Genomic DNA, 25,255 nt, shown 5'->3' on the forward strand with positions numbered 1-25,255 from the left:
CTTTACCCTACTGTGCCATGCTTGCTGCCTTGATGATTATTTTAATAATTGCAAAACAGAATCTTAAGAGCTCTTAGGGAAAAAAATTCATAAAATTCACATCATATTGAGGCAATTTTTTTTTTTTTTTTTTTTTTTCGTTTTTCGAGACAGGGTTTCTCTGTAGCTTTGGAGCCTGTCCTGGACTAACTCTGTAGACCAGGCTGGCCTTGAGGCAATGTTTTAATCTTATCTGTTCACTAATTAGGTTAGATGAATTTAAATTATGGTGGCACATACCCCCAATCCCAGCACTTGAGGGAGGCTTTGAGAAGGATCTTAAGTTCTTCAGTTTGCCACTTAGCAAGAAGACCCTGTCTTGGATGGGGAGAGCTGGATGGGCACGACTTAGTGGTGGAGCACTCGCCTAGCATGTTCTAGGCCTTGGCTTCTACCCTCGACCCCAGTATGTTTCATGTCTCAGAGATTTGTTTGTTTTGCAACAGGGTTTCTCTGTGTAGCCCTGGCTGTCCTAAAACTCCCTCTGTAGCCCAGGCTGGCCCTCCAACTCACAGAGATCCGCCTGCCTCTGCCTCTGAGTGCTGGGATTATTAAAATTAAAGGTGTGTTCACCCCCACCACCCAGCTGATGGTTTTGTTTTGATTTCCCTGCCAGGACAATAGGAACTCATAGAACGGTATTAATGACACATGGTAGCCCTGGGCATTGCTATGTGTGTGTACTAAAAGGGGCACCAGGTGTATTTTCTTAGACAATGCTATATTGCATTGAAATACTTGGATACATTCGGAGGTTAGAATAAAACATCCCGAAATACTGAAACTTCTTTTGAGGATTAAACCTAGGGCGTTCCCAAGCCCTTTTCATTGTGAGACAGGGTCCATTTGGACAGGCTGGCCCAGAGCTCACTCTGGGTCATGAATTTTCTAATCTCCCTCAGCCATTCAAGTAGTTGGAATTACAGGCCTGTACTGCCAAGTTTGAAAGAAACTCAGTTTCCGTTATTTTATGGATGAGTGCTTTGTCTGCAATATCCCTGCCTGCCAGAAGAGGGCACCAGATCTCATTTTAGATGGTTGTTAGCCACCATGTGAGTACTGGGAATTGAACTCAGGCTCAGCAGCCAGTGCGCTTAACTGCTGAGCGAGCCATCTCCAGCCCCCAGAAACTCAATTGTCCTCAAAAAGAAAGAAAACCAAAAGAAAAGAAAAATCACACACACATAAAGGCTAGCTCAGGCTAGTTTCCAAACCCCTACATCCCACTCCCTCCAGCTTCCACCATACAAGTATTGGGATTAGTGACATATACCACCCAGCATGGCATTTTTGTTTACTGTTTTTGTGACAGGTTCTGGCTATCCTTGAAAGTGGCTCTGAACTCAGATTCTGCTGCTTCCTCTTGTTTGTGGACAGGGTTTCATGCTTATGAGTCTGGTCTACATCTATAGGTTGACCTTGATTTTGACTCTCCTGCCTCTGCCTGGGGGCTGGGATTACAGACATCCACCACATTTGGCTTTGGGTTGCATTTTGTTTGTTTGGAGATGGTCCTGGCTAGCCTGGAACCTGCTTTGTAGCCCAAGCTTCTTTGGAACTCATCAATCTGCATGTCTGTGCATCTTGAGTGCTGGGTTTAAAGGTGTGTACCACCCTCTCCTGGCTGACTTTTTAATAATGTCTACAATTTTTTTTTTCAGTTTCAAGATAGATTTTCTTGGTGTTGCCCTGGCCTCTGAGCCTGCTTCGGCCTCCCGAGCCGAAGACCACGTGCCACCACACCGGGCATAATGTTTATAAAATTAAAAGTTAAATTTTAGAGCACATTTTGTAATTAATCACTATTATCGACCTCCTTACTATGGCTACATTACACTTTTTTTTTTGGCCTCCCTCACGGTTTTCAAAAAGCATCCTTCCCTTGGAGACACTTTGGTTTATCACAAAAGGTTCCATTGCATCAGTGACTTCTCGGTGGTAAAGTTCAAGGGGCCGTGTTTTCTTCTGATTGTCTAAGAAGCCTGCCTGTTCAGTCACTGGCTTCTTCCTCTATAGTTGGGATTTTAGGGGTCACTGACCTCTTTCACAAAAACAAAAAACTGTTCAGTTGTGAAAAGACCTCCTCTTCGAGTTCACCTCCGCACCTCATTTCTTCGGCCATTTCTGTTTTCCGTTTCTGTTTTTTTTTTCCCCCCGATAAAGCTTGAGCAGTAATTTAACTACACTCTGAGTTTCTTAAGCACTTCAATTAAAAACAGAGAATTGACAGATCAATTTGTAAACCACTTTCAAAAGCAGATCCCGGGATGCCCTCTGGCTTATCCAGATTACTGGCCCACATACCTGAATTTTAATTTTCTTTCCAGCACCTAGATTATATGCTTCTGTATGTTTTTCATCCTGCCTTCTTTTTTTTTTTTTTTTTTTGGTTTTTCGAGACAGGGTTTCTCTGTGTATCTTTGCGCCTTTCCTGGAACTCACTTGGTAGTCCAGGCTGGCCTCGAACTCACAGAGATCCGCCTGGCTCTGCCTCCCGAGTGCTGGGATTAAAGGCGTGCGCCACCACCGCCCGGCTCATCCTGCCTTCTTGATGGGAGATTAAAAAACATACCTTGACACTTTAGTTTGTAGCGATTGGAATGGCTGTTAGTAAAGATAATTCTTGGCTCTCTGAGGATAGTTCTCACTGTATCTGAGGATGTGTGTACACGGGTACAGGCGTCCTCGGAGCTTGTGTTCGTACCTCTGGAGCGCCCCCTATGTGTGGGTGCTAGGCAGCAAGCACAGGTTACCTGCAAGATGAGTACACGGAGAAGTTCACCTGGCTCCCTGCGGTTGATTTTTGCCTTGTGGTGGTGGCACACACAGGCAAACACTCAGGCACATAAAAATTAAGAGGAAAAGCCATGCCGGGCAGTGGTGGCGCACTGTACGCCTTTAATCCCAGCACTCGGGAGGCAGAGGCAGGTGGATCTCTTGTGAGTACAAGGCCAGCCTGGGCTACAGAACTAGTTCTGGGACAGTTAGGGCTCCAGAGCGAGTTCCAGGACAGGCTCCAAAGCTACACAGAGAAACCCTGTCTCAAAACCAAAAATAAAAGAAAAAAGATTTAAAAAAAAGAAACTGGGCATGGTGGAGCACACCTTTAATCCCAGCAGGGGCAGCCAGATCTCTTGAGTTTAAGGCCAGCCTGGTCTCTTCAGGGCAGATAAGGCCAAACAGAGACACCTTGTCTTGAAAAAAAATGAGTGTTTGCCTCTGTGTACGTATGTGCTCCCAGTAATGTGCCTGGTGCTCACGGAGGCCAGAAGAGGGCGTCGGATGCCCTGGGACTGAAGTCACAGACAGTTGGGAGCAACCATGTGGGCGCTGGAAATTGAGCCCAGGTCCTCTGGGTAAGCAAGCCATGCTAGCTCCTTTTTTTTTCGTTCCCTCTCCTTGAGACAAGGTGTGGTGTAGCCCAGACTGAGCTCACATTCACTGTGTAGCTGTGAATGGTCTCCAACTCATGATCATCCTACTGTACCTCAATTTCTGGGATTGCTGGTGGAACACTTTTTTTGTTTTGTTTTGTTTTGTTTTTCGGGACAGGGTTTCTCTGTGTATCTTTGCGCCTTTCCTGGAACTCACTCTGTAGCCCAGGCTGGCCTCGAACTCACAGAGATCCGCCTGGCTCTGCCTCCCGAGTGCTGGGATTAAAGGTGTGTGCAGATGCCGCTGACGCTGACGCCACCACCACCCAGTGGAACACCTTTTTTTTGAGAGTCTCATACTGTAACCCAGGATATCCTACAACTTCAACTCATATGTTGGGAATATAAATTTGAGCCTCTCTGCCCAGTTAAATACTACCTGTATATTTTTTCCTTTGGCAGTAAACATTCTGTTTGTTTATTAATTTATTAGGAAATATCTTCACAGTAGAGTACAAAGACTAATCGTGATAATAAGTTTTTGTTTGTTTGTTTTAGACCAAAACCTCACGGGACCGAGCTTGGCAACAGCTCCCGATTCTCCTCAGAAGGAAGACTTTGCAAAGGACCAATGACTCTGTGTCCTGCATCCTTGCATCTTTTCCTACTCGGCAGCCATGTCTCGTTCCCGCCATGCAAAGCCTTCCAAACCAGTCAGGACAGATCTACACATAAAGAAAAGCAGCCACAAGAAGACGTTAAAGCAGGCTGTCAAACATGGGGCCTTAGGGAAGGCGATAACCCCTGGAAGACTCAAGCAATTAATTCAAGGAAGAGATGGTAAGAAGGAAACAGAGTCTAAAACCCCCACACCGACCAGAAGCCTTCTGACCAGAGCTGGGGCAGCCCGAATGAATCAGGATAAAACCCAAGTCCTTTTTCAGAATCCAGAGTCCTTAACTTGCCACGGGTTTACGATGGCTCTCCGAAGGACCTCTCTTAGCAGGCGACTCTCCCAGTGCCCAGTAGTCACACCCAAGCCCAAGAAAGTACCGCCTTCTAAGAAGCAGCAGTGTAGTCAGGATACCCAGGATGAGAGGGTGGTAACGCACTCAGAAAATGATTCAGTCCCCAGCCAAGACCCTATCACGTCCCCAGACACAGAGAACCTAACTGGTGAACAGAGTATGTGTTTAACTGAAGATGAGATTCAAGAGCTTCCCCAGTCTTGGCCTCAAAGGGCAGAAGAAGATTCCCAAAGCTTTACTTCCACATGTGGGAGTCCTGCAACAGATATCCTTTCTGGGCCACCTGAAGGGGCACACTGTGAAGGGCTACTCCTGCCTCAGTCATCAGATGATGGTGGCATTTCCCCTCAGGAGGGCCCGCCTTTGCCCCAAAGATCAGCTCCCGAAGCCACCTCTCAGAAAAACATCAGCAGTCAGTTTGGAGACTTGGAGTCCCAAGTAGACTCTCTTAAGCTATCAAATCCTCCGAACCCCATGGGAAGTGAACATAGTTGCTTTCCCACTTCCAGTTTTAAGATCCTCCCTGAACTGGACCTTAAGAACTGCACGTCTCTTGATGGGTCTATCTATCCCGCAGCTCTGGTAAAATTCCTCTTGGCAGGCACACAGCCAGATACCTTTGGTGCTAAACTCCAAGAAGAAACCCTCAAAACTAACCCAGATCCAGGGGGCTGCTACCCAGATCAATTTCTGGATGCCACCTCTGTCCTAGGACAGGCTTTCAGTACTCTCTCTCCTCAGTGGGGATTTCCTGGTGCTAACTTAGTTCCTGGTGAGGCCCTGGGCAAGGTCTCCGACTCACCAGAGGATCTTGGTGCTATTACTATGCCAAACCAACAAGAAACTATGAATATGGATGTGGGAGCTTCCCAAGACCTACCTGTCTTCCTTCCTAAGCCTCCAAACACAGTTGCTACCTACAATACTCCTGGGCCCCAGCCCCACAGCTATGCCTCCTGTGGGTTTGAGGTCCAAGGTGCTAAACCTTTAACTTTGGACTCAGGACATGCTCCCCAACCCCCATCAAACTCTGAGTTAAGTTCAATACCTCCAGCAATAGCTGCAAACAATCTCCGAGATGAGAAGCAGTTTTGTGCGAGCCCTTTGCCGGCTAACACACAAGGGTTTGCAACGGCCCCTGAGAATGGACTCCAGCATGTGCCGCTCGATCTTACCCAGCCCTCTCAGGCTGCTCCCAACAAATTGGAAGGAGGGATTTCTCAGGTCAACTTGACCAGCTCAGCTGATGTCAAAACCACAGGGATGCCTCTACCAGTGTCACAGGCCAGTGCCGCCTCTTCTCTTTCACGGAAGTCTATGCCGCCAAATGGGGAGAAAAGGAAACGCAAGCCCTGCGGCGTCTGCGAGCCCTGCCAGCAGAAGACCAACTGTGGCGAGTGTACCTACTGCAAGAACAGAAAGAACAGCCACCAGATCTGTAAGAAGAGGAAATGTGAGGTGCTCAAAAAGAGGCCGGTCAGCACCTCACAGGTACAGGTGAGCGAGCAGCCAGGGGTTGGGAGTATGTATCTTCAGTGCTTGGTGGAGTGTGCCCCCCTCCCTCCAAAACGTTGATCTCTATTTATTTATTTTGGTTTTTTCATAACAAGGTTTCTCTGTAAAACACTCCTGGCTATCCTGGAACTCGCTCTGTAGACCAGGCTGGCCCTAAACTAACAGAGATCCTGCTTGCCTCAGCTTCCAGAGCATGCACAACCACCCGAATGCTGTCTTGTGGTGGAGCAATGCAGGGAATTGAACCTAGGGGGTTCCAGCAAGCTAAGCATGTTCTCTACTCTTCAGCTGCTTCCTCAGCCTTACTTAAATCTTTTTGTTTTTTCTTCTTGGTTGGTAGCCAAGGTTGTATGTAGCTAGGCGAGGATGACCATAGTCTCTAGTCCTGTATTTAGGTGGTTCAGGACTGCCCGACACTCCCGCTCTAGGTTCGATGACTGACCTTCTGAGCACACCTGCATGAATGTGGTACATAGGTGGTACTAATGCAGACATGTAGAAATGAAAATAAGTCTTTTTTAACATGAAAATAAGGGCTAGTGAGATGATGGCTCGGTGGGGAAAGGTACACGCTCCGCCCCGCCCCCCGGCCCCCCCCAAGTCTGATAACCTGAGCTTGCCACCTGGGACCTGCATAGTGGAAGGAAAAAAAACCGACTCTTGAAACTTTACATGATGTGCATGTCAGGCATGGGCCCACATGTGATTCAGGGTTCCTGTGAATTTGGGGCCAACCTGGACAACACAGCAAGTCCCAGGGTAACCTGGGCTATAGTGTGAGCCGCCCCACCCTCCCAGCCTTCCAAGAAGTTATTGGGGTTTTTTAATTATTATTTATTTATCTGTTTGTTTGTTTGTTTGTTTTTCGAGACAGGGTTTCTCTGTGTAGCTTTGTGCCTTTCCTGGAACTCCCTTGGTAGACCAGGCTGGCCTTGAACTCTCAAAGATCCATCTGCCTCTGCCTCCCAAGTGCTGGGATTAAAGGCGTGCGCCACCACTGCTTGGCTGAGGCTTCAGTTTATTAGCAACTAATATGAGATATTCAAGAGGGCGACTGAATTGCCCACTGACTCTCTTTTCCTTTGAGAAATGTCCTCACCCCAGCTGGAGTGAAGACTCTTTGTGGGGAGGTTTATTTGACTTGCAGGTTAGAGTCCATTATCAGAAGTCAAGGTAGGAACTCAGGGCAGAAACCTGGAGGCAGGAAAGGAAGCAGAAACCACTGAGAAGCACTGCTGACTGGCTTGCTCTTCATGGACTGCTCAGCCTTTCTTTGTTCTTTTTTTAAATTTTTTTTTTGTTTTGTTTTTTTTTGTTTTTCGAGACAGGGTTTCTCTGTGTAGCTTTGCGCCTTTCCTGGAACTCGCTTTGGAGACCAGGCTGGCCTCGAACTCACAGAGATCCGCCTGGCTCTGCCTCCCGAGTGCTGGGATTAAAGGCGTGCGTCACCACCGCCCGGCCTTTTTTTAAATTTTTGCTGCAGGGTTTCTCTGTGTCTTGGAACTCACTCTATAGACCAGGCTAGCCTGGAGCTCAGATTCACCTGCCTCTGCTGGTCAGCCTGCTTCCTCCCAGGACCACAAGCCACAATCATCAGCTGGCCCCTTACTGAGGATGTTCTTAAATTTTTTTAAATAATTTATTTTTTATTTATTTGCTTTGATGTTTTGCCTGCATATATATGTCTGTGAGGGTATCAGATGGATGCCCTGGAACTGAAATTACAGATAGTTGTGAGCTGCCACATGGGTGCTGGGAATTGAACCCTGGTCTTCTGGAAGAGCAGCCAGTGCTCTTAACTGCTGAGCCATCTCTCCAGCACCAATCTCTCCTGCCTTTACTTCTGAAATGTTTGATGTATTATACCTGGCTGAACTGGACTTCTATTTATTATATTAGATGGAGCATGGTCTCTTGTTAGCATTATTTAATTTGAGGGATTGAATACATATGGCTGTTTGCATGTTGAATGTGTATTCTTCCAACAATTCATGTACCCCAGTCCCCTCTATTCGATGCCCAAATTATCTCAAAATTAGCACAGTCATACCTCCAGCCGTTGTATTTTTTGGCACAATATTCTGCTGACACTGTGTATGCGATCTTTACTGCTTCAGATCCCAAGCCAGCTTTTTTTTTTTTTTAAAAGATTTATTTATTATGTGTACAGTGTTCTGTCTGCACATATCCCTGCAGGCCAGAAGAGGGCACCAGGTCTCATTACAGATGGTTGTGAGCCACCATGTGGTTGCTGGGAATCGAACTCAGGACCTTTGGAAGAACAAGCAGTGCTCTTAACCTCTGAGCCATCTCTCCAGCCCCCAAGCCAGCTGTTTATCAAAGGGGAGTTGGTTTTAGTGGCGAACTGCAGCTAGGAACCACTACCTTGACGATAAAAATATTATTGCAATGTTAGAAAGTTGTTACGGGGGGGGGGGGGGGGGGGGCAAGCGGACAGATCAGTGGTAAAGGTGCTTGCTTTTCCGTCTCAAGTGCTGGGATTAAAGGCATGTGCCACCACTACCCAGCTAAAACTTTGCTTTAAATTGCATTTTATTTATTTTACTAAATAACTTTTGTACTTTTATTAAGAACCGACTGCCAAGTCAGGTGTGGTAGCTTAAGCCTGTAATCCCAGCTCCTGGCAAGTGGAGACAGTTCAAAGCCACCCCTGGCTGTCTAGAAATCTAGCCTGGGCTATAGGAGTCCCTGATTCAGAGACAAATCAAGGAAGAACAAGAATAAATCCATACATACCTGAAGACTATGTCTTCATTACCAGCTAACCATGCAACTCTTAATACTATTTAGATTTTGGCTTGCAACACTCCAGACTGGTAAAGGAACGGGAGAGAGGAGCAGACTTGCATGAGGTCGCTGTGGGCCAGACGCAGGTCATTCCCTCAGACAGGGTCTCAAATAGCCCAGGCTGGCCTCAAACTTGCCATGTAACTGAGGACCACGAACTTCGCATCCTCCTGCCTCTACCTCTGTATTATTGGGAGGACAGGTGTGTACCCACATGGGGGGCTGCAGCTGGAACCTAGGGATCTGTGTGGGTTAGACAAGCACTCTGTCAGCCGCTCTGCCTGCAGCTCACTTCTCCGGGGTGGGGAAAGTGTGCCTGGCATTTTTCCAGTGAAAAACTGGAAACCAGCATATCCCAATTTACTGAAGAGATTTATGAAGGGTTCACAGGACAGATAAAGACGGTTTTAATTTCTTCACAGTCTTACTAACACATGTCAAAAATTTTAAGTGTGTGTGTGTGTGTGTGTGTGTGTGTGTGAGAGAGAGAGAGAGAGAGAGAGAGAGAGAGAGAGAGAGAGAGAGAGAGAGAGATCATAGCATGTTCTGAGCATCACAGCCCGTATGCGGAGGTCAGAGGACAGACAACCTTGAGGTGAGTCTTCACCTTGTGGGGACTGGGGACTGAACTCAGATTGTTTAGCCTGGAAGCACCCTTTACTCAATGAGGTAAATACTTCACAGGATTGGGTATTTCCCCAGTACGCCATCCCACTTTGTTTAGTATTTTCAGTATTGAGTCTCAGCATTGCCCTGGCTGTGGGCTCTTGAACAGCGGTGTCTACAGGGTATACCCAGTGCCTGGCTTTCACTATAATTTTTGTTTCACATGACAATTTTGTTTAACCTGACAATTAATGGTGTCACATTCCTTGTGCTGTGGCCTTTTACCCCTCGTGTGTGTGTGTGTGTGTGTGTGTGTGTGTGTGTGTGTGTATGTGTGTGTGTGTGTTTGTTTGTTTGTTCGAGGCAGGGTTTCTCTGTGTAGCTTTGCACCTTTCCTGGAACCCACTCTGTAGACCAGGCTGGCCTCGAACTCAGAGATCCACCTGGCTCTGCCTCCTGAGTGCTGGGTTTAAAGGCATGCACCTCTTAAATGCTCTTGGTCCCACGTGCTCACATCAGTGGCAGGTCTGTGGGGCTAGGATTTTCTTCTCTCCCTCTTCAGTCCTTTTCCCATTGTGCCTGGTGGGTACCAGAACCTGGTGGAGGTGGATTCCATATAGATATTGGTTGAATTGGAACTATGTGTATATAGTAAACATTGCTATCTGCTTTTTTTTTTTTTTTTTTTTTTGGGTTTTCGAGACAGGGTTTCTCTGTGCAGCTTTGCGCCTTTTCCTGGAACTCACTTGGTAGCCCAGGTTGGCCTCGAACTCACAGAGATCCACCTGGCTCTGCCTCCCGAGTGCTGGGATTAAAGGCGTGCGTCACCACCGCCCGGCTATGCTTTTTTTTTTTTCTTCGTATTTTTGTTCATTTTGGGAAAGGGTCTGGCTATGTATCCCCCCAGCTGTCCTGGAACTTGGCTCTCATCTCACTCAGCCCCTGAAGTTCTGGGACTGCAGTATGTCCTGCCATAAATCAGGCAACATTGGTGTCTTGAAACAGGTTGATAATTTGAGGCCTGACTATTGGGTCTCGAATGTGCTCAAAACACTTGACACACATTGACACTCCTTCCCCTCCACCCCTAGACAGAGTTTCTCTGTGTAGCTTTGGAGCCTGTCCTGGATCTCGCTCTGTAGACCAGGCTGGCCTCCCTCGAACTCACAGAGATCTACCTGGCTCTGCCTCCCAAGATGCTGGGATTAAAGGCGTGCGCCCCCACCGCCCGGCCTGACACACATTTACTCTTGCACAGTTCACTGCAAGACGCTGCCTCCAGCTGTTGAAATAACCCACTGGGACTCCGAGAGGCCAGATGCCTTGCCTGGGGCTGTGGTTGATGTGGAATCAGGATGTGTGCGGGAGGTCTGTTCGTTTTATCCACCATCTCTCTGAGCTGGGGTGATAGGCAGAGTAGGAGGGCTGGAGCAGCAGAACTGCAGCAGCAGCCTGCTGGAGGGACCGTCACTGAAGGACATGCGATGGAATCCTAAATTCCTTTTCGGGTATAAAAATACTTAACCTTGTTGCATTGAACTTGTGTGTGTGTGCATGCTTTTGTATAGAGGACAGAGGTCCACAGGGTTGTCTTCCTCACTCTTCCTTGGACTGGCTGGCCAGCAAGTCCAAGGGAATCCTCTTAATTAATGCCTGCCTCTCCAGTGCTAAGATTACAGCCCTCACTGCAAGTGACTTTTTACTTACTAAAAAAAGAAAAAATCCGGTGTGGGGGTGGGGTGGTAGGCTGGTACTCAGGATTCACTCTGGAGCCTCAAGCAGACAGATGAACGTTCTTCTGAGAACACCTGCATCACCAGGCCTCCGCGGCCTTGATACCAGATTTTTTTTTTAAATAATTTATTTATTTTATGTGCATTGATGTCTTGCCTGCATGGACATCTGTGTGAGGGTGTAGGATCCTCTAGAACTGGAGTTATAGATAATTGTGAGCTGCCATGTGGGTGCTGGGAATTGAACCCGGGTCCTCCGGAAGAGCAGCCAGTGCTCTTCACCGCTGAGCCATCTCTCCAGCCCCTTGATACCAGATTTTCCTTGGCTTATTTTTTCAGTTTTTCTCTGTGTATGTAGCCCTGGCCTGCCTCTGCCTCCCGAGTGCTGGGATTAAAGGCGTGCGCCACCACCGCCCGGCCACCAACTGTCTTTTAAGGTGGTCTGTGGCAAAATAGCCCGGGTTTATTTTCTTTTCGGTTTTTTGAGACAGGGTTTCTCTGTAGGTTTGGAGCTTGTCCTGGACTAGTTCTGTAGACCAGGCTGGCCTCGAACTCACAGAGATCCGCCTGCCTCTGCCTCCCGAGTGCTGGGATTACAGGCGTGCGCCACCACCTCCCGGAGGGTTTATTTTCTTATTGAGGCAACCCCTTAAGCTCCTGACACCTACAAGCTATCCCTAAAGGCTTTGCATTGCAAAGTCCTACACAATCAGCCTTCCTGGTTCAGAAATGGAGCAAGCACAGAAGCTTTTTTGGGTGGAGTAAGAATGTCAAAGGCCTTCCTTTGTGTTTTGATGTTTCGAGACAGGGTTTCTCTGTGTAGTTTTGGTGCCTGTCCTGGATCTTGCTCTGTAGACCAGGCTGGCCTCGAACTCACAGAGATCCGCCTGGCTCTGTCTCCCAAGTGCGATTAAAGGCGTGTGCCACCACCACTACCACCGTCATTAAAAACTGAAACAGTTTATCTGTGTAGCCCAGGTTGACCAACTAACCTCAGGTTCATGAGTGCTTTTAATTATTTTATTTCAATATAAATTCCTATTGTTTGTGTATGTCTGAGTCTGAGTGTATGTCACCTGTGTTGGGGTGCCTGGAGGTCGGAAGAGGAGGGAGGTCAGATCCCCTGGAGCTGTGTAACAGGCCAGTTGGTGGAGAGCAGCCTACAGTAGATGCAGGAAACCAAACTCAGGTCCAAGAGCAGCAAGCCATTCTCCAGCCCCTATTTGTATATCATAGTACGTACTTGGATAACAGAAAACTTTAATCATTGACGTCCTGCTATAGTGTATTTCTAGACCTGGGGAAGAGTTGGGGGGTTCCACTATAAATGTAGGCTCAACATTATTATATATATTGGGGGGCATTCTTTAGAAACAAGGTCTCACCGGCGGTGGTAGCACACACTTTTAATCTCAGCGCTTGGAGGCAGAGGCAGGAGGAGCTCTGTGAGTTCGAGGCCAGCCTGGTCTATCTACAAAGCAAGTTCCAGGACAGATAGGACTGTTACACAGAGAAACCCTGTCTCAGAAAAAAAGAAACAAGGTCTCATTTAACCCAGGTCAGCCTCTCCGTTCACTATGTAGCAAAGGATGGCCTCAAATTTGCAAGCCTCTGACTTCCTGAAGGTTGACTACAGGTCTGAGCCAACTGTCCAGGCTTATTTCTGCTTTTCACACATTTTTCCCCCTCTTCTTGGGAAATAATCCTTTTTCTGGGGGTGTGGGGGCATATTGAGACTAGATCATACCATGAGGCTAGGCTACGTCTGGCCTGGAACTTGCTACGTAGACCAGGCTGGCCTCCTAGCTCAAGTCATGGGATTAAAAGCGTGAGCTATCACAATTGGCCCAGCACAAAACTGCAATTTTTTTTTTTGTTTTGTTTCTCTGTGTAGCCCTGGGATCAAAGGCATGGGCCTTTGATTGCCAAAACTGCAATTCTTTACCTGAATTATACGGTATCAAAAATCCACCATTTCAAAGATCGCCAAGGTGTTGAGCACGTATCAGTGGTTCAGCGTACTTTCTGGAGTGAATGTCCAAGAGAACAGTCTACTTAGTGAGTTTGGACCAAGCTGAAGCTATGTGAGATCATAAAAGGAAGGAGGCTGGGGCTAACTTGCGAGGATGTAGACAGGCCTATCGAGGTCTTCCTAGAACCACGCTAAGTGAGCAAACACAATCCCACATTGACTGAGCTGTGCTCCATCTACTGCCTTTATTATGTGTGCATGTGTGGACATGTTCACGATGCTTGCGCAGGTCAGGTCAGAGAACAACTTGTGGGAGTGGGTTCTTTTCTACCAGGTGGGTCCTAGCTAACTCAGATTCTCAGGCTGGGTGGTGTGTGGCCATCTCACTGACCCCTAATTTATATATTTTACCAGACTTGACTTCCATGGGAACAGCGAGTTTTAGTGACTGACGTAGGTTCTGGGTTTTCTCCTTCTGGACTGCCTTACTTCCCAAGTGCTGGAACCACAAGGGTGTGCCGCCACACCTGGCTCCTAAAGCAAATGTAGGACTCACACTTTTACCTTTCTACAGCATCCACTTGATATGGCATGGTTCTCTGAAATCTTTATTTAATATTCATTTATTGTATATGTAATGTATGTATGTGAATGTGCCGTGGCATTAATGTAGACGTCAAGATGGATTTGTCTCTGTGTCATCTGGCTTGGCAGAAAGTGCCTTTAACCACGGAGCCATCTTCCCATCCTAGAATGGTTCTCGGGGTTAAATGATTTTTTTTTTTCTTTTGGTTTTTGGAGACAGTTTCTCTGTCACAGCCTTGACTGTCCTGGAACTTGCTCTGTAGACCACGCTGGCCTCGAACTCAGAGAGATCCAGCTTCCTGTTGCTGGGATTAAAGGCATATGCCACCACCACCCGACTGGTTAAATAATCTTTAATTATGCATGCCTGTGTGTATGTGTTCAGGTGAGTGTAGAGGTCATTGGACTCCAAGAGTTAGAGAGTTGGAGTGGGAGATTGGGAGCCACCCGCCATGGGTGCTGGGAACTGAATCCACATCCTGTAAAGAACAGCATGCTTTTTTTTTTTTTTTTTGTGGACAGACACTGTTGAAACATTTATTTTTTTATTTTATTTTTCTATCGTACAAATTCTTATCCTAATAGTAAAATGTTTCACTGACAGCATACACTCTTAAACACTGAGTCGGACAATGGTTCTCTTGAATGCCTTCTATTGATTTCTGATTTATCCTATTAAAACTCACTGTTATCTAAGCTCTGAAGTGAACTGTCAGATCTTCAAGGTGTAGGCACCGGAACAGATTGCTATGGGAATAGACACCCTAACTCTGAGCCTCTGTGTACCCCCATCCTACATCCTACTGGTTTGATACTGGAAGTCCATATAGCTCAGGGCACTTTCATGAACTACCTATTTGACTCGGACAAGCTTTGCCTTTATTATCTAATTTTTCAGAACACTGCATGCTTCCACTTTCTCTTAAGTCACCAAGTGCAGCGTTGTGTGGGTTCACAAGTACCACATCTAGCATGGGGCATCACAGTTAATACATTCGTTTGAAATATATAATCATAATCATGTGTCGTGATGACTATATTAAATACTGAGCACTCAATGGGAAGGATACTGCTTTCTACAAGTCATTCATACGTGCAAAGGGTACCGTCCCTGGGAGAGTCATTCATATGTGCAAAGGGTAACATCCCTGGGAGAAAGGCATGGCACTCCAGTAAGGGAGGGGCTGTCCTGAGTGACTGGTTGATGGGATTGCGCAGTGGTGTGGCGGATGGCAGAATGCTCTGGCAGTTCCTTGAAAAAACATAGGCCCCTTGAGGGTCAAAGAAAGGCTGTCGAGCCTGCCCTAAATTTCATCTCTGGGACCACTAATAGTGCAAGGAGGCAATGGACTCCAATACTAATCCTTTGAACTCCATGCTATGGAGTGTGTACCCACCCAAACACATGCGTGCAAATAGATGCTTGGTAATGTGAAGGAAAAGGGAATTGTGGTGTCCTTCAAGGTTCAACTAAATGAGGAGTAAGTGCTGTCTACCAGCTCTCCAACCTGGCTGTATGTGACCGTGTATTTTCACCTGCTTCATGGCTGCTTTGACTTCTCACAGAGCCCCCACCCCCCAAACAAGGTCTCACGAAGTAGCTCTTGCTGTCCTGGAACTCACTATGGAGATGAGGCTGGCCTTGAAGTCACAGACATCTGCCTGGGATTGATGATAGGTGTGTGCCACTACATCCCGTTCCTCAGAGGTTCTTAGTGTGAGCTTGCTGTGTGGTTGCACTGGAGTTATGGTTAGGTCAGAATCCCTTTGTTTATGGTTTAATAAAAAACTGAACAGCCTACACGTACTGGGTTGAGTGGAGTTGAGTGCACCTTTCTTCCTGCTTCTTTGTTTTCCCTTTTTTTTTCCCTTTTTTGAGATAGGCTCGTGCTATATACAGCTATGGCTGACCTGGTATTTGCTATGTGTCCCAGCCTGACCTTGAACTCTTGGTAGTGCTCCTGCCTCAGTTTCCCCTGGATGCTTCGATTGTAGGCGTGGACATGTTTTTGTTGTTGTTGCATGGTTGTTTATCTGAAGACAGGGTCTCACTCTAGCTGCAGCTCCTGTCTCAGCCTCCAGAGTGGTAGAGTTAGTCGAAAGTGTTGTCACCATGTCTAACTTCAATAGGTTTTCTTTTTCTCCCCGTCTGTGAATTAGTTAAAAAAAAAAAAAATCTGTGGATGGCAGGGCAGTTTGGGGGGAAATGATGTAAAGTGGGGAATCTGGCAACAGGGGAGTATGGATAGCCCATTAGTAGAGCGTTTGTTTAGCATGCCTGAGTCCCTAGGTTCAAGCCACAGGAGTAATAAATAGATAACTAAATAAATGGGAAAACAAGGAAAGCCCGCTTTCGTGGCAGCCTCGGAGCCTCCGAGGGGAGGGTGATGAAACGCAGGCCTTCCGGCCCTCACTCAGTTCCGAGTTTCTGCTTGTGGGAATCTGTTCCGAATCCAAGTGCAAGTGGAAAACCCATTTTTGGCCCCGGGGCCAGGCAAGCCATCCTATCCTGCCAATCCTGCAAATGTACTGCAGAAACTTGGGCCCCAGGAGGCAGGAGCTTGGGCTTGCTTCCCAAGATCTGTGCAGCTGTCAAGGTGGCTGGGATGTGACTGAGATCTGTCCCCTGTACGGCTTTTTTGGCAGTGACCTTGGGATCAGCCCAGCTTGCCACAGCCACTCTGGTCCCCTGCCACTAGAGTCTGTTAAAAGAAGCGCAAGGGAGCTAACAGAAGGGAGACTGCTCTCGGGTCCTGCCTTTCCTGGTGTCTGGCAGGTGTCGCGTGGTGCCAGCTCCCAATGGCTACCACCCACCGAGCATGGGTGCAGTCCAGGTGTGTGTGTGTGTGTGTGTGTGTGTGTCTGTGTGTGTGTGTGTCTCGCAGAGGGGGTGAGGGAGTTGGTGGCGTGTTCACCGCTGGCTCAGGTTCAGCGTCTGGGGAAGTGGGTGGTTGATTAGTATGGTGTGCAGGCAGGCTCCACCTGGGAACCAAGTTGGCGGCTGAGAAGGGAGGCTTGGTTGCAATTGATCTTGGGAGGAGAGGAGCCAGAAACGCCCCCTTTCCCCCCAAAGGTTCCGGTTGGAGTCTGCCGCGGATTTCTTTGGACACTGAAGGTCACCCGGCTTACATACAAGTCTTCCATCTCTGTAGTCACCGAGAGAGTGTGACAAGTGTATTTTGAAAATACACCGCCACCCCCTCTCCTGTCCACATCCTGTCCTGTTTCTCTTCTAAGTGGCTGCATTATTTTTTTTTTTTTTTGTAATCCGACTTTGTCGTTGGACATTTATTGACAGAAATCAAACCGTGGTTTCTGGGCCAAGCTCCGGCTGCACCGAGGGGTGGTTCCCAGGAATGGGACAAGCAGCCCAACAGCTGAGCCTGAGCTGTCCTCGCTTAACCTCCCTGCCTTCGATATCGCCAATATTTAGTCTTGCCTTATAAAGTCAAAATGCACAGTACCTTCCAGGGTTGCTGTGAGCCCCGATGCCCCCTTAGGCTATCTCCTGCCGGGTGGTAGAGAGCAGCGCGCCCCTCCCTGCGCCAACCTGTCCTGGTGCCACCCAGAGGTTCCTGCTCAGGGAGACTCCGCCATCGATCTGATGGTGGCGACCTGGGGGATTTGCGAACATTGTCTCTTGCAGAAGCCTCCTGTGATTTCGGTGGCGGTGACCAGATCCTCTGCAGAGAACTCCATGTCGCAGCTTGTGGCTGCCTGTGTCCTGTGGTGAGAGCCCAGCCTCACAGGAGATCCTTTGTCTGGGATAGTGCTAGGCTGCGAAGATCACTTTGGAGTCTCTAAGCTCTGCCTTGCCATTGGCTGCACTCTTTGTGGGGCTGTTTTTTTTGCAAAAGGCATGCCCAGCACGTCTACAGTGCTGGCAGGCCAGGGCTGCCTTTAAACACCATGATAATGATACCAAAAGCAGTTTGCAGAACTGCTGCTCTCTGTGGAGGCTTCCTCTGCAGAAGCAGGCAAGATGGCTACCTCGTGGGCTTCGCCGTGAAGAATGCAGAGGCTAATTAAGAAAGACTTTTAGGGGGAAAGGGGGCATTTCCCTCCATCTTTATTTATGCAAGGTTGTTGGTTGTTTTTCTTTCCAGTGACTTTTAAAGTATGCATTTTACATGAGCTCTTCAGGGACTGACTGGCTAATATGTTGATGGTATTAAATGATATATAAGTAGTTTTTACAGAGAAGTAGCAAAAATAGTTTTTTTTGGGGGGAAGGGTGGGAGCTGATATATATATATATATTTTTAATGGAGGCTCATATTTCAATTTTACTTTTTTTTTTTTTTTTAAATTTTAGGTTACAAAAGAAAACAAGAGGCCCCAGAGGGAAAAGAAGTCCAAAGTTTCCAAGGTAATCAGCTGTTGATTAAATGATATTATCTTTTTCCATTTCATATGGCGTTTTTCTGTCACCTGAGGGTGAAATTTGCAGTGCAGTGGATTCTCCCAGGTTGTCAGTGGGTCCATGAATTTTTCGCTCAGCCAAAGTCTCTCTCTCTCCCTCCCTGCCTCCTGCTAGGTCCACATGAGCATCCTTTATTTTCAGTGTCTTACACAAGTCTTGCACGGAAGGAAAACTTTATATGCAAAGTGTTGAGTAATTCCTTCTCCTCTCCAGCCCCCCGACTGCCACCTGCGTCTGTGGCTTTACCCCCGGTGGACGTCAGCTCCACAGTAGAGAAGTTGATGGCTATGACTCATTGTGATTTTTTTGTTTTTAAACACACAGAAAATACTATTGTAAAATCTGATATTTTTTTTTCCCCCCAAAGTGGGGGAAGGTGAATGTCCTAGGTTTGAATTCAACTTTACATGCATGGAGACCTTACAGCTACACTGTAATTGCTCAATATCAAGTGTTCACTATGTCTTCCTTAGTTGTTGTTGTTGGTGGTGGTTTTTTTTTTGGCTGCCATAGATTTTTAAGGAATCAGCATCGTATAGATTGCATGCTGATACAGATTGCATGCTGAGAGTTCAGCAGTAACCTGATTTGGTTGTTAGCTCGGGATCCATTTGCAGCTTAGTTACGGTATTCGGAAGAGTTAATTTAAAAGCCCGTGGTCTCCCTAGAAGTTCAAGGCTAGGGCTAGCCTTAGCCTAGCAAATTGCTTACAGGTTTAAGATTTAAAATGCTGTACAGCAAATCCTATTAATGTAAGCAAGCCTTTTAATTGTGGAGGAAATAGTAAGCAATAAAACCACCGGTCTATAGAATTGTTCTGTATGTTTACTGTAAAGGGACTTAGGTATAATCAGAGCTTTGTGTTTGCGAATAAAGTTTTGGCCCTCCAGCATGCTGAACTGTGGCAGATTCCCATTTCACTTGCTGCTGCCTGTTGTATCTACTGGAAATGCTGGCACTGACAGCCAGCCATCACCTTGCTCACTGGTTTTACTGACCACCTTGAGGTTTCTGTTTCCTGTGTGCACACAGAAAGGGCATGAACATTATTCATCAAATAAGAAGTGCTTACTAGAAATTGACCACAGAGTCAGCAAAGTGTGGTAGGCTCTGTGAAATGAGTGTAACTCATTTCATGAGGCCTGGACAAATCAAGTGGGGGATGGTGTGTAGGTGTATAAACCATCTTTTTCTTCATGTGAGCTATCCACCCACAACCTGTTATACCTCCCAATTATAGATTAGACTATCAATGACTTTAAATCCGTCTATTGCCTGTTTTGTGTGTGTCCGTTTCAGGTATTAGATTGTTCAAGTGAGAATGTTATTGGGTTGTGGTGATGCACACCTGTAATCCTAGCACTTTGGAGGTAGAAGCAGAAGGATTAGGCATTCAGGGGCAGCCTCACTTACATAGTGAGTTTGAGTCTAGCCTGGGTTACTTGACTCCCCACCCACCCCAGACAGGGTTTCTCTGTATAACAGCCCTTGCTGTCCTGGAGCTTTGTCTAGACTAATCTGGTCTTGAACTCAGAGATCTGCTTGCCTCTGCCTCCCCAGTGCTGGGGTCCTGTCTTAAAACCACAAAGAAGCAATTTCAGTGTTTCTGTTGTAAATGGCTTTTAAATGGTAGGGGTGTGTGTGTGTGTGCGTGCGTGCATGCGTGTGTGAAGCAGACTATATGTAGAACTAATTGTGGTCCCTAAGTTCCATCCTTGTTAGGACACAAAATAGGCTGGGGTAGGGGTCATTTAATTAATTCTATGTTAGTCTGTGCATGTCTGTTACCTGTTAGAAGTAAATGCAGCATATGTTTCTTTGAGGACTCATGCAGTAGACTGTGACCTTTTTACTTTTTATTTTTTTGGGACCCTTTTATTTTTTAAAGTGTCTATGGATGGCCTAATTTCTTCTGCTCTGGGAAGAAGGATTGAATCCTTGCTTATCAGCCACCCATAGTTGGTGTCTATTGAAGAATAGTAAGGAATTGACATAAAAAATATTGTTTGTAGCCGGGCGGTGGTGGCGCACGCCTTTAATCCCAGCACTTGGGAGGCAGAGGCAGGCGGATCTTTGTGAGTTCAAGGCCAGCCTGGTCTAGATGAGCGAGATCCAGGAAAGGCGCAAAGCTGCACAGAGAAACCCTGTCTCGAAAAACCTAAAAAAAAATATATATATTGTTTGTTTGTTTGTTTAACCCAGAGTGAAAATATTTCTTTGGGGGATTGGGTGGCTTGGAACAGTGTTTATCTCTGTAGACCAGGCTGGCCTCAGATCTATCTGCTTCTGCCTCCCAAGTGCTGGGACTAAAGGTGTGCACCATCACCACCTGGCTGAAAATGTTACTTTGAATTTTTTGTGTATTTCTGTGTATGTGCAAATGAGTGTGGGTAACCATGGAGTCCAGAAGAGGGCATCGCTGAGTCACTTGACATGGGTGAAAAAGTTAAGTGCCCTTAACTGCTGAGCCATCTCTTCAGGCTTTTACTATTCTTTTTATTGTTTTTCTTCTTAAAATTTTTTCTTTGCTTTAAGACAGGATTTCACCATGTAGCACAAGGTGGCATGGAAGTTGCTATGTTGTCCACACCTCAAACTCCAGATCTTCTTGCCTCAGACTTCTGAATGCTAGAATTTCCACCATGAGCCAATATTTCTGGCTAACCTGAATGCATTTAATGTTGGGGTTTAAAAAGTTGTTTTTGTTTTTGTTTCCTTTCTTTCTGGAGACTCATTTTTCTCTGTAGCCCTAGCTGTCCTAGAACTTGCTCTGTAGACCAGGAACTCACAGAGATCTACCTGCCTCTGCCTCCTGAGTGTTGGGATTAAAGGTATGAGCCATTACAACTCAGCTTTTTTTTTTTTTTTGGTTTTTCGAGACAGGGTTTCTCTGTATAGCTTTGCGCCTCTCCTGGAACTCACTTGGTAGCCCAGGCTGGCCTCGAACTCACAGAGATCCGCCTGGCTCTGCCTCCCGAGTGCTGGGATTAAAGGCGTGCGCCACCACCGCCCGGCTTTTTTTTTTTTTTTTAAGATATTTGGGCCTGGAGAGATGGCTAAGGGTTAAGAGCACTGGCTGCTCTTCCAGAGGACCCGGGTTCAATTCTCAGTACCCCACAGCTTACAACTGTCTGTAACTCCACTTTCAGAGGATCTGACACCTTCATACCAATGCACGTAAAATAAAGTTAAAAAATTAAGGGGTCGGGTGGTGGTGGCAGCGGCACACGCCTTTAATCCCAGCACTCGGGAGGCAGAGGCAGGTGGATCTCTGAATTTGAGGCCAGCCTGGTCTACAGAGTGAGTTCCAGGATAGACTCCAAAGCTACACAGAGAAAAACAAAAAACAAACAAACAAAATTATTAAGAAAAAAAAGACATTTGTAAGTATCTAGTACAGTGAATTTTGATCCTATTTACTTTTTTAGTGTCCTGTCCTGTGTATATGTATACACACAGATGGAAATAAAAATCTTAAAAAGAGATTTTTGTTTCTCTGCATCTTAGTAGAAGAAATTCAGATTTTTAACTATGGATGTGTTAGAGTTCAACTAGAGGAAACAGCCTTGTAGCTCGGGCGTTCTTCGGCATGTGATGCAGGATTTAGGGATAGTGTATCCCAAAGGTTCTATTTGACTGGCCTCTCTATCTGGGGGCTCAGTGACAGGACTCTGCAGGTGGGGTTGGTCACCTGTTGCTTTTGCAGAGGTGACATTTTGCCAAAGTCCTGTTTCCCTTGGCTTTACTCTTGACTCCTTAGACCTTCAAATATCCCAGGTCCCCTGCCATAATGGGTGGGGCAAATGACTGATTTTTAGGTCCCCCCACCCATTATCACCTATCTGTCTAGGAGGCAGTTGCACGTGGAACCTGGTGATGGAGGAAATTGAAATTTAAGTGTGCATTACATCCTGCCCTGAACATGGTAACTCGAGTCCAGTTGCTGGGCTAAATTTGCATTATGTCATATCTCCTTTTTTTTTTTTTTTGAGACAAAGCCTCACTATGTAGACTGGCTGGCTTGGAGCTCACAAAGATCTGCCTGCCTCTGCTTCCCAAGTGCTGGGAGTAAAGGCATGAGCTGCCATGCCTGGCCTCTTTAATTCTTTGTTAAAAAACTTTTATCTAATTGGGTTCCATTACTTATGTAAATTGATCTTTGAAAATGTTTATTGGCTTGGGGTTGGGGATTTAGCACAGTAGTAGAGCGCTTGCTAGGCAAGCGCAAGACCCTGGGTTCGGTCCTCAGCTCCAGGAAAAAAAAATGTTTATTGATATATTAATTGTGCATAATACATTATGATTCTCCATTATATGTACGTGTGCATGGCATGCATCTGCAGAGACCAGAAGTCACTGTCTAGTGTCTTTCTCAATTCCTCTCCAGTTTACTTTCCAGACAAGGTCTCTCACTGACCCTCAGCCAAACCCCTGGCATCCTCCTGTCCTAGCTCCACCTCTGAGCACCTGGGAGGGACTTTTCAAGTGGTGTTGGGGACTTGAATTCAGGTCTTCATGCTCAGTAAGACTTGCTGACTGGGCCATCTCCCCAGGACCTCCTTATGACATTTCATATATGTACAAACTGTATTTTGATCACATTCATCCTCTCATTACTCTTTCTTGGGTCCTTCCTACTCCTAAGTCGCTTCCCTTTCAGGCAGTGTTTCACTACGTAGCCTTGGCTGGCCTAGAACTTCCTATATAGACTAGGTTGGTCCAAAACTCAGAGATCCTCCTGTTTCTTCTTCATGAGTGCTGAGATTAAGGGCATGTGTCTCCGTGTGCATGTGCCTATGGAGGTGAAAAGAGGAATTAGATCCCATGGAACTTTAGTTGCAGATGTTTGTGAGCCATCATGGGGGTGCTGGGGTTGGGCCTTGGTCCTCTGCAACAGCAACAGCTGATCTTGGGGGCCGTTTGTCTAGCCCCATCTCCCCAATATCTTTTATTCATCATATGATGATGTAAGTCTATAAGTACCAACACTTTGGAGGTTTAAGTCCATCTGTGACAGACAAATTTTTGAGCCAATGGTGGTTTATACCTGTAATCCCAGCATGTGGGAAGCAGGGTTCAATTCCCAGACTCTACTTCCAAAAGTTGTCCTCTGATCCCCATATGCATATATATATAGAGAGGGGACCAGGAAGGGGCCTGGCAGGATGGGGCGGGTGGTAAATGAGGCTAATATGGGGGATGTGGTCAAAGCATATTACACATGTATGAAGTTATGGAATAAAAAAATAACTTGGTGGTTTGTTTTCTTTTTTTTTCTTTCTTTCTTTCTTTTTTTTTTAAAGGACCAAAGCTGGGATTACGGAAATAGTAACATCCGTGAGTCAGGCTGAAGTCAAGCTGATACCAGTTTCACAACTCACCTATCAGTCTAAAACCATTTCACACCCAAATGGGTATTCTAGGGAGGAGGGCACATAATATTCTTCACTTGGATCATGGTCCTTCCTCACTAGGGGACATTTTCTAGTACCTGGTTATACAATATTATGAAAGTATTCGCTTTATTTGAAATAACTGGGAGAATAAATAAATGTCAGTGGATATTAAACCAGGAAGCTGTCTGCAGAGGCAGCTTCTAAAGAAGTGATGTTGTATCAACCCTTCTTCGTGTTTCCTTCCTTCTTGATGTTGATGAAGGAGAAACATGAATGGGGGCTGGGAGAGAGGGAGGCATTGGGTTTGCATCACGCTAGCAGAAGACAGGGCACTTGCATGTATCGTGTATCTATGCATGCATGAAAGCGTGGTCTTGAATGGCACCCTTTTCAGAACATTTAGAACTATTCCCTCGCCTCATTTGAATGTTCCCTAAAAGTTTCTTTCTGAGTAATAATATTAACAATAATGGTTAAATGGTTTTCAAGTACATACAACAGCATGGGGCCACAGTGGTGTTTGTAGTACACACACACACACACACACACACACACACACACACACACACACACTGCAATGTGTTTCCTGCCACAACTAGGAGATTGAAGGGTAACAAAGAAAGGCAAGCCTAAAAGCTAAAAAAACAAGTGAATAAATTCTAAATTGTGCTCACTGCCCAGAAGGAAAAGAAAGGAAGACTGGGTGCTTTTTAGGTTTTCTTTCATAGTGTTTTGAAACAGGATGCGGGGTGGTTACCAGAATTTCCAGTTGTATCTTTGAGACATACTGTTTCCTTCACTTGCCAATTGTTACTATAAAATTCTAGGGCTACATTATGTAGACTTGATACCTTTTTTATTTTGAAACGTTTTAATCTGCTATAAATGTAAGATTATAACAGAATAGCTAAGGATTTCCCACACGTACTTATTTGCAACATTGTTTATTTTATTTATTTTATCTTTTTGAGTTTTTCAAGACAGGGTTTCTTTATGTAACCTTGACTGTCCTGGAACTAGCTCTGTAGACCAGGTGCAGCTAAAAGTTTCCCTCCGATCCTGTCCAGCCCCGCAGCCTGTAGCTGCTTATGAAATAATTACTCAGAAGCTTATATTAACTAAAACTGCTCGGCCATTAGCTCAGGCTTACTACTGACTAGCTCTTACACTTAAACTCAGCCCATTTCTGTTAATCTATATGTTACCATGTATTCTGTGGCTTTACCTGTGTGCCATTACATGCTGCTCCCTGGACAGTGGGCTGGCGTCTCCTGACTCAGCCTTCCTCTTCCCAAACTTCTTGTTTGCTTATCCTGCCTATACTTCCTGCCTGGCTACTAGCCAATTATTGTTTTATTAATCCAGTATACAAAAGTATTATCCTGCCGGGCGGCAGCAGTGGTGGTAGTGGTGCACACCTTTAAATCCCAGCATTCGGGAGGCAGAGTCAGGCAGATCTCTGAGATCGAGGCCAGCCTGGTCTACAGAGTGGGATCAAGGACAGGCACCAAAAGCTACACTGAGAAACTCTGTCTCGGGGGAAAAAAAAATTATCTCACAGCAGACCAGGCTGGCCCGCCTCACAGAGATCTGCCTGCCTCTGCCTCCTGAGTGCTGTGTCTAAAGGCATGAGCCACCACCAACCTGACTTAAATGTGCTTTAATTTTACTTATTTTATTTTCTGTTCATTGGTGTTTTGCCTGCATGTATGTCTGTGGATCCTCTGGAACTGGAGTTTCAGCCAGTTATGAGCTCCGATATGGATGCTGGGAGTT

At 46.2% G+C, this 25,255-nt stretch overlaps 1 protein-coding gene across 4 annotated transcripts in view; it reads left to right on the top strand.

Annotated features, from left to right (window-relative positions):
* Positions 1-25,255, top strand: part of Tet1 (tet methylcytosine dioxygenase 1) — an 87,453-nt gene that overhangs the window by 4,321 nt on the left and 57,877 nt on the right. The window contains exons 2-3 of one of the 4 annotated variants that reach the window (XM_052744851.1): positions 3,972-5,938; positions 17,976-18,029. In XM_052744851.1, the coding sequence (XP_052600811.1) occupies positions 4,091-5,938; positions 17,976-18,029 (1,902 nt within the window). In that variant the 5' untranslated portion in view covers positions 3,972-4,090. Of the gene's footprint in view, positions 1-3,971; positions 5,939-14,285; positions 16,495-17,208; positions 17,390-17,419; positions 17,743-17,975; positions 18,030-25,255 lie in introns of those variants that run through there. The other 3 variants (XM_052744852.1, XM_052744855.1, XM_052744854.1) reach the window with 3 other exon arrangements.

The sequence above is a fragment of the Peromyscus californicus genome, unplaced genomic scaffold (genome assembly GCF_007827085.1).
Source record: "Peromyscus californicus insignis strain IS unplaced genomic scaffold, ASM782708v3 Scaffold_19__1_contigs__length_69161282, whole genome shotgun sequence".
NCBI classification, from domain to species: Eukaryota; Metazoa; Chordata; class Mammalia; order Rodentia; family Cricetidae; genus Peromyscus; species Peromyscus californicus.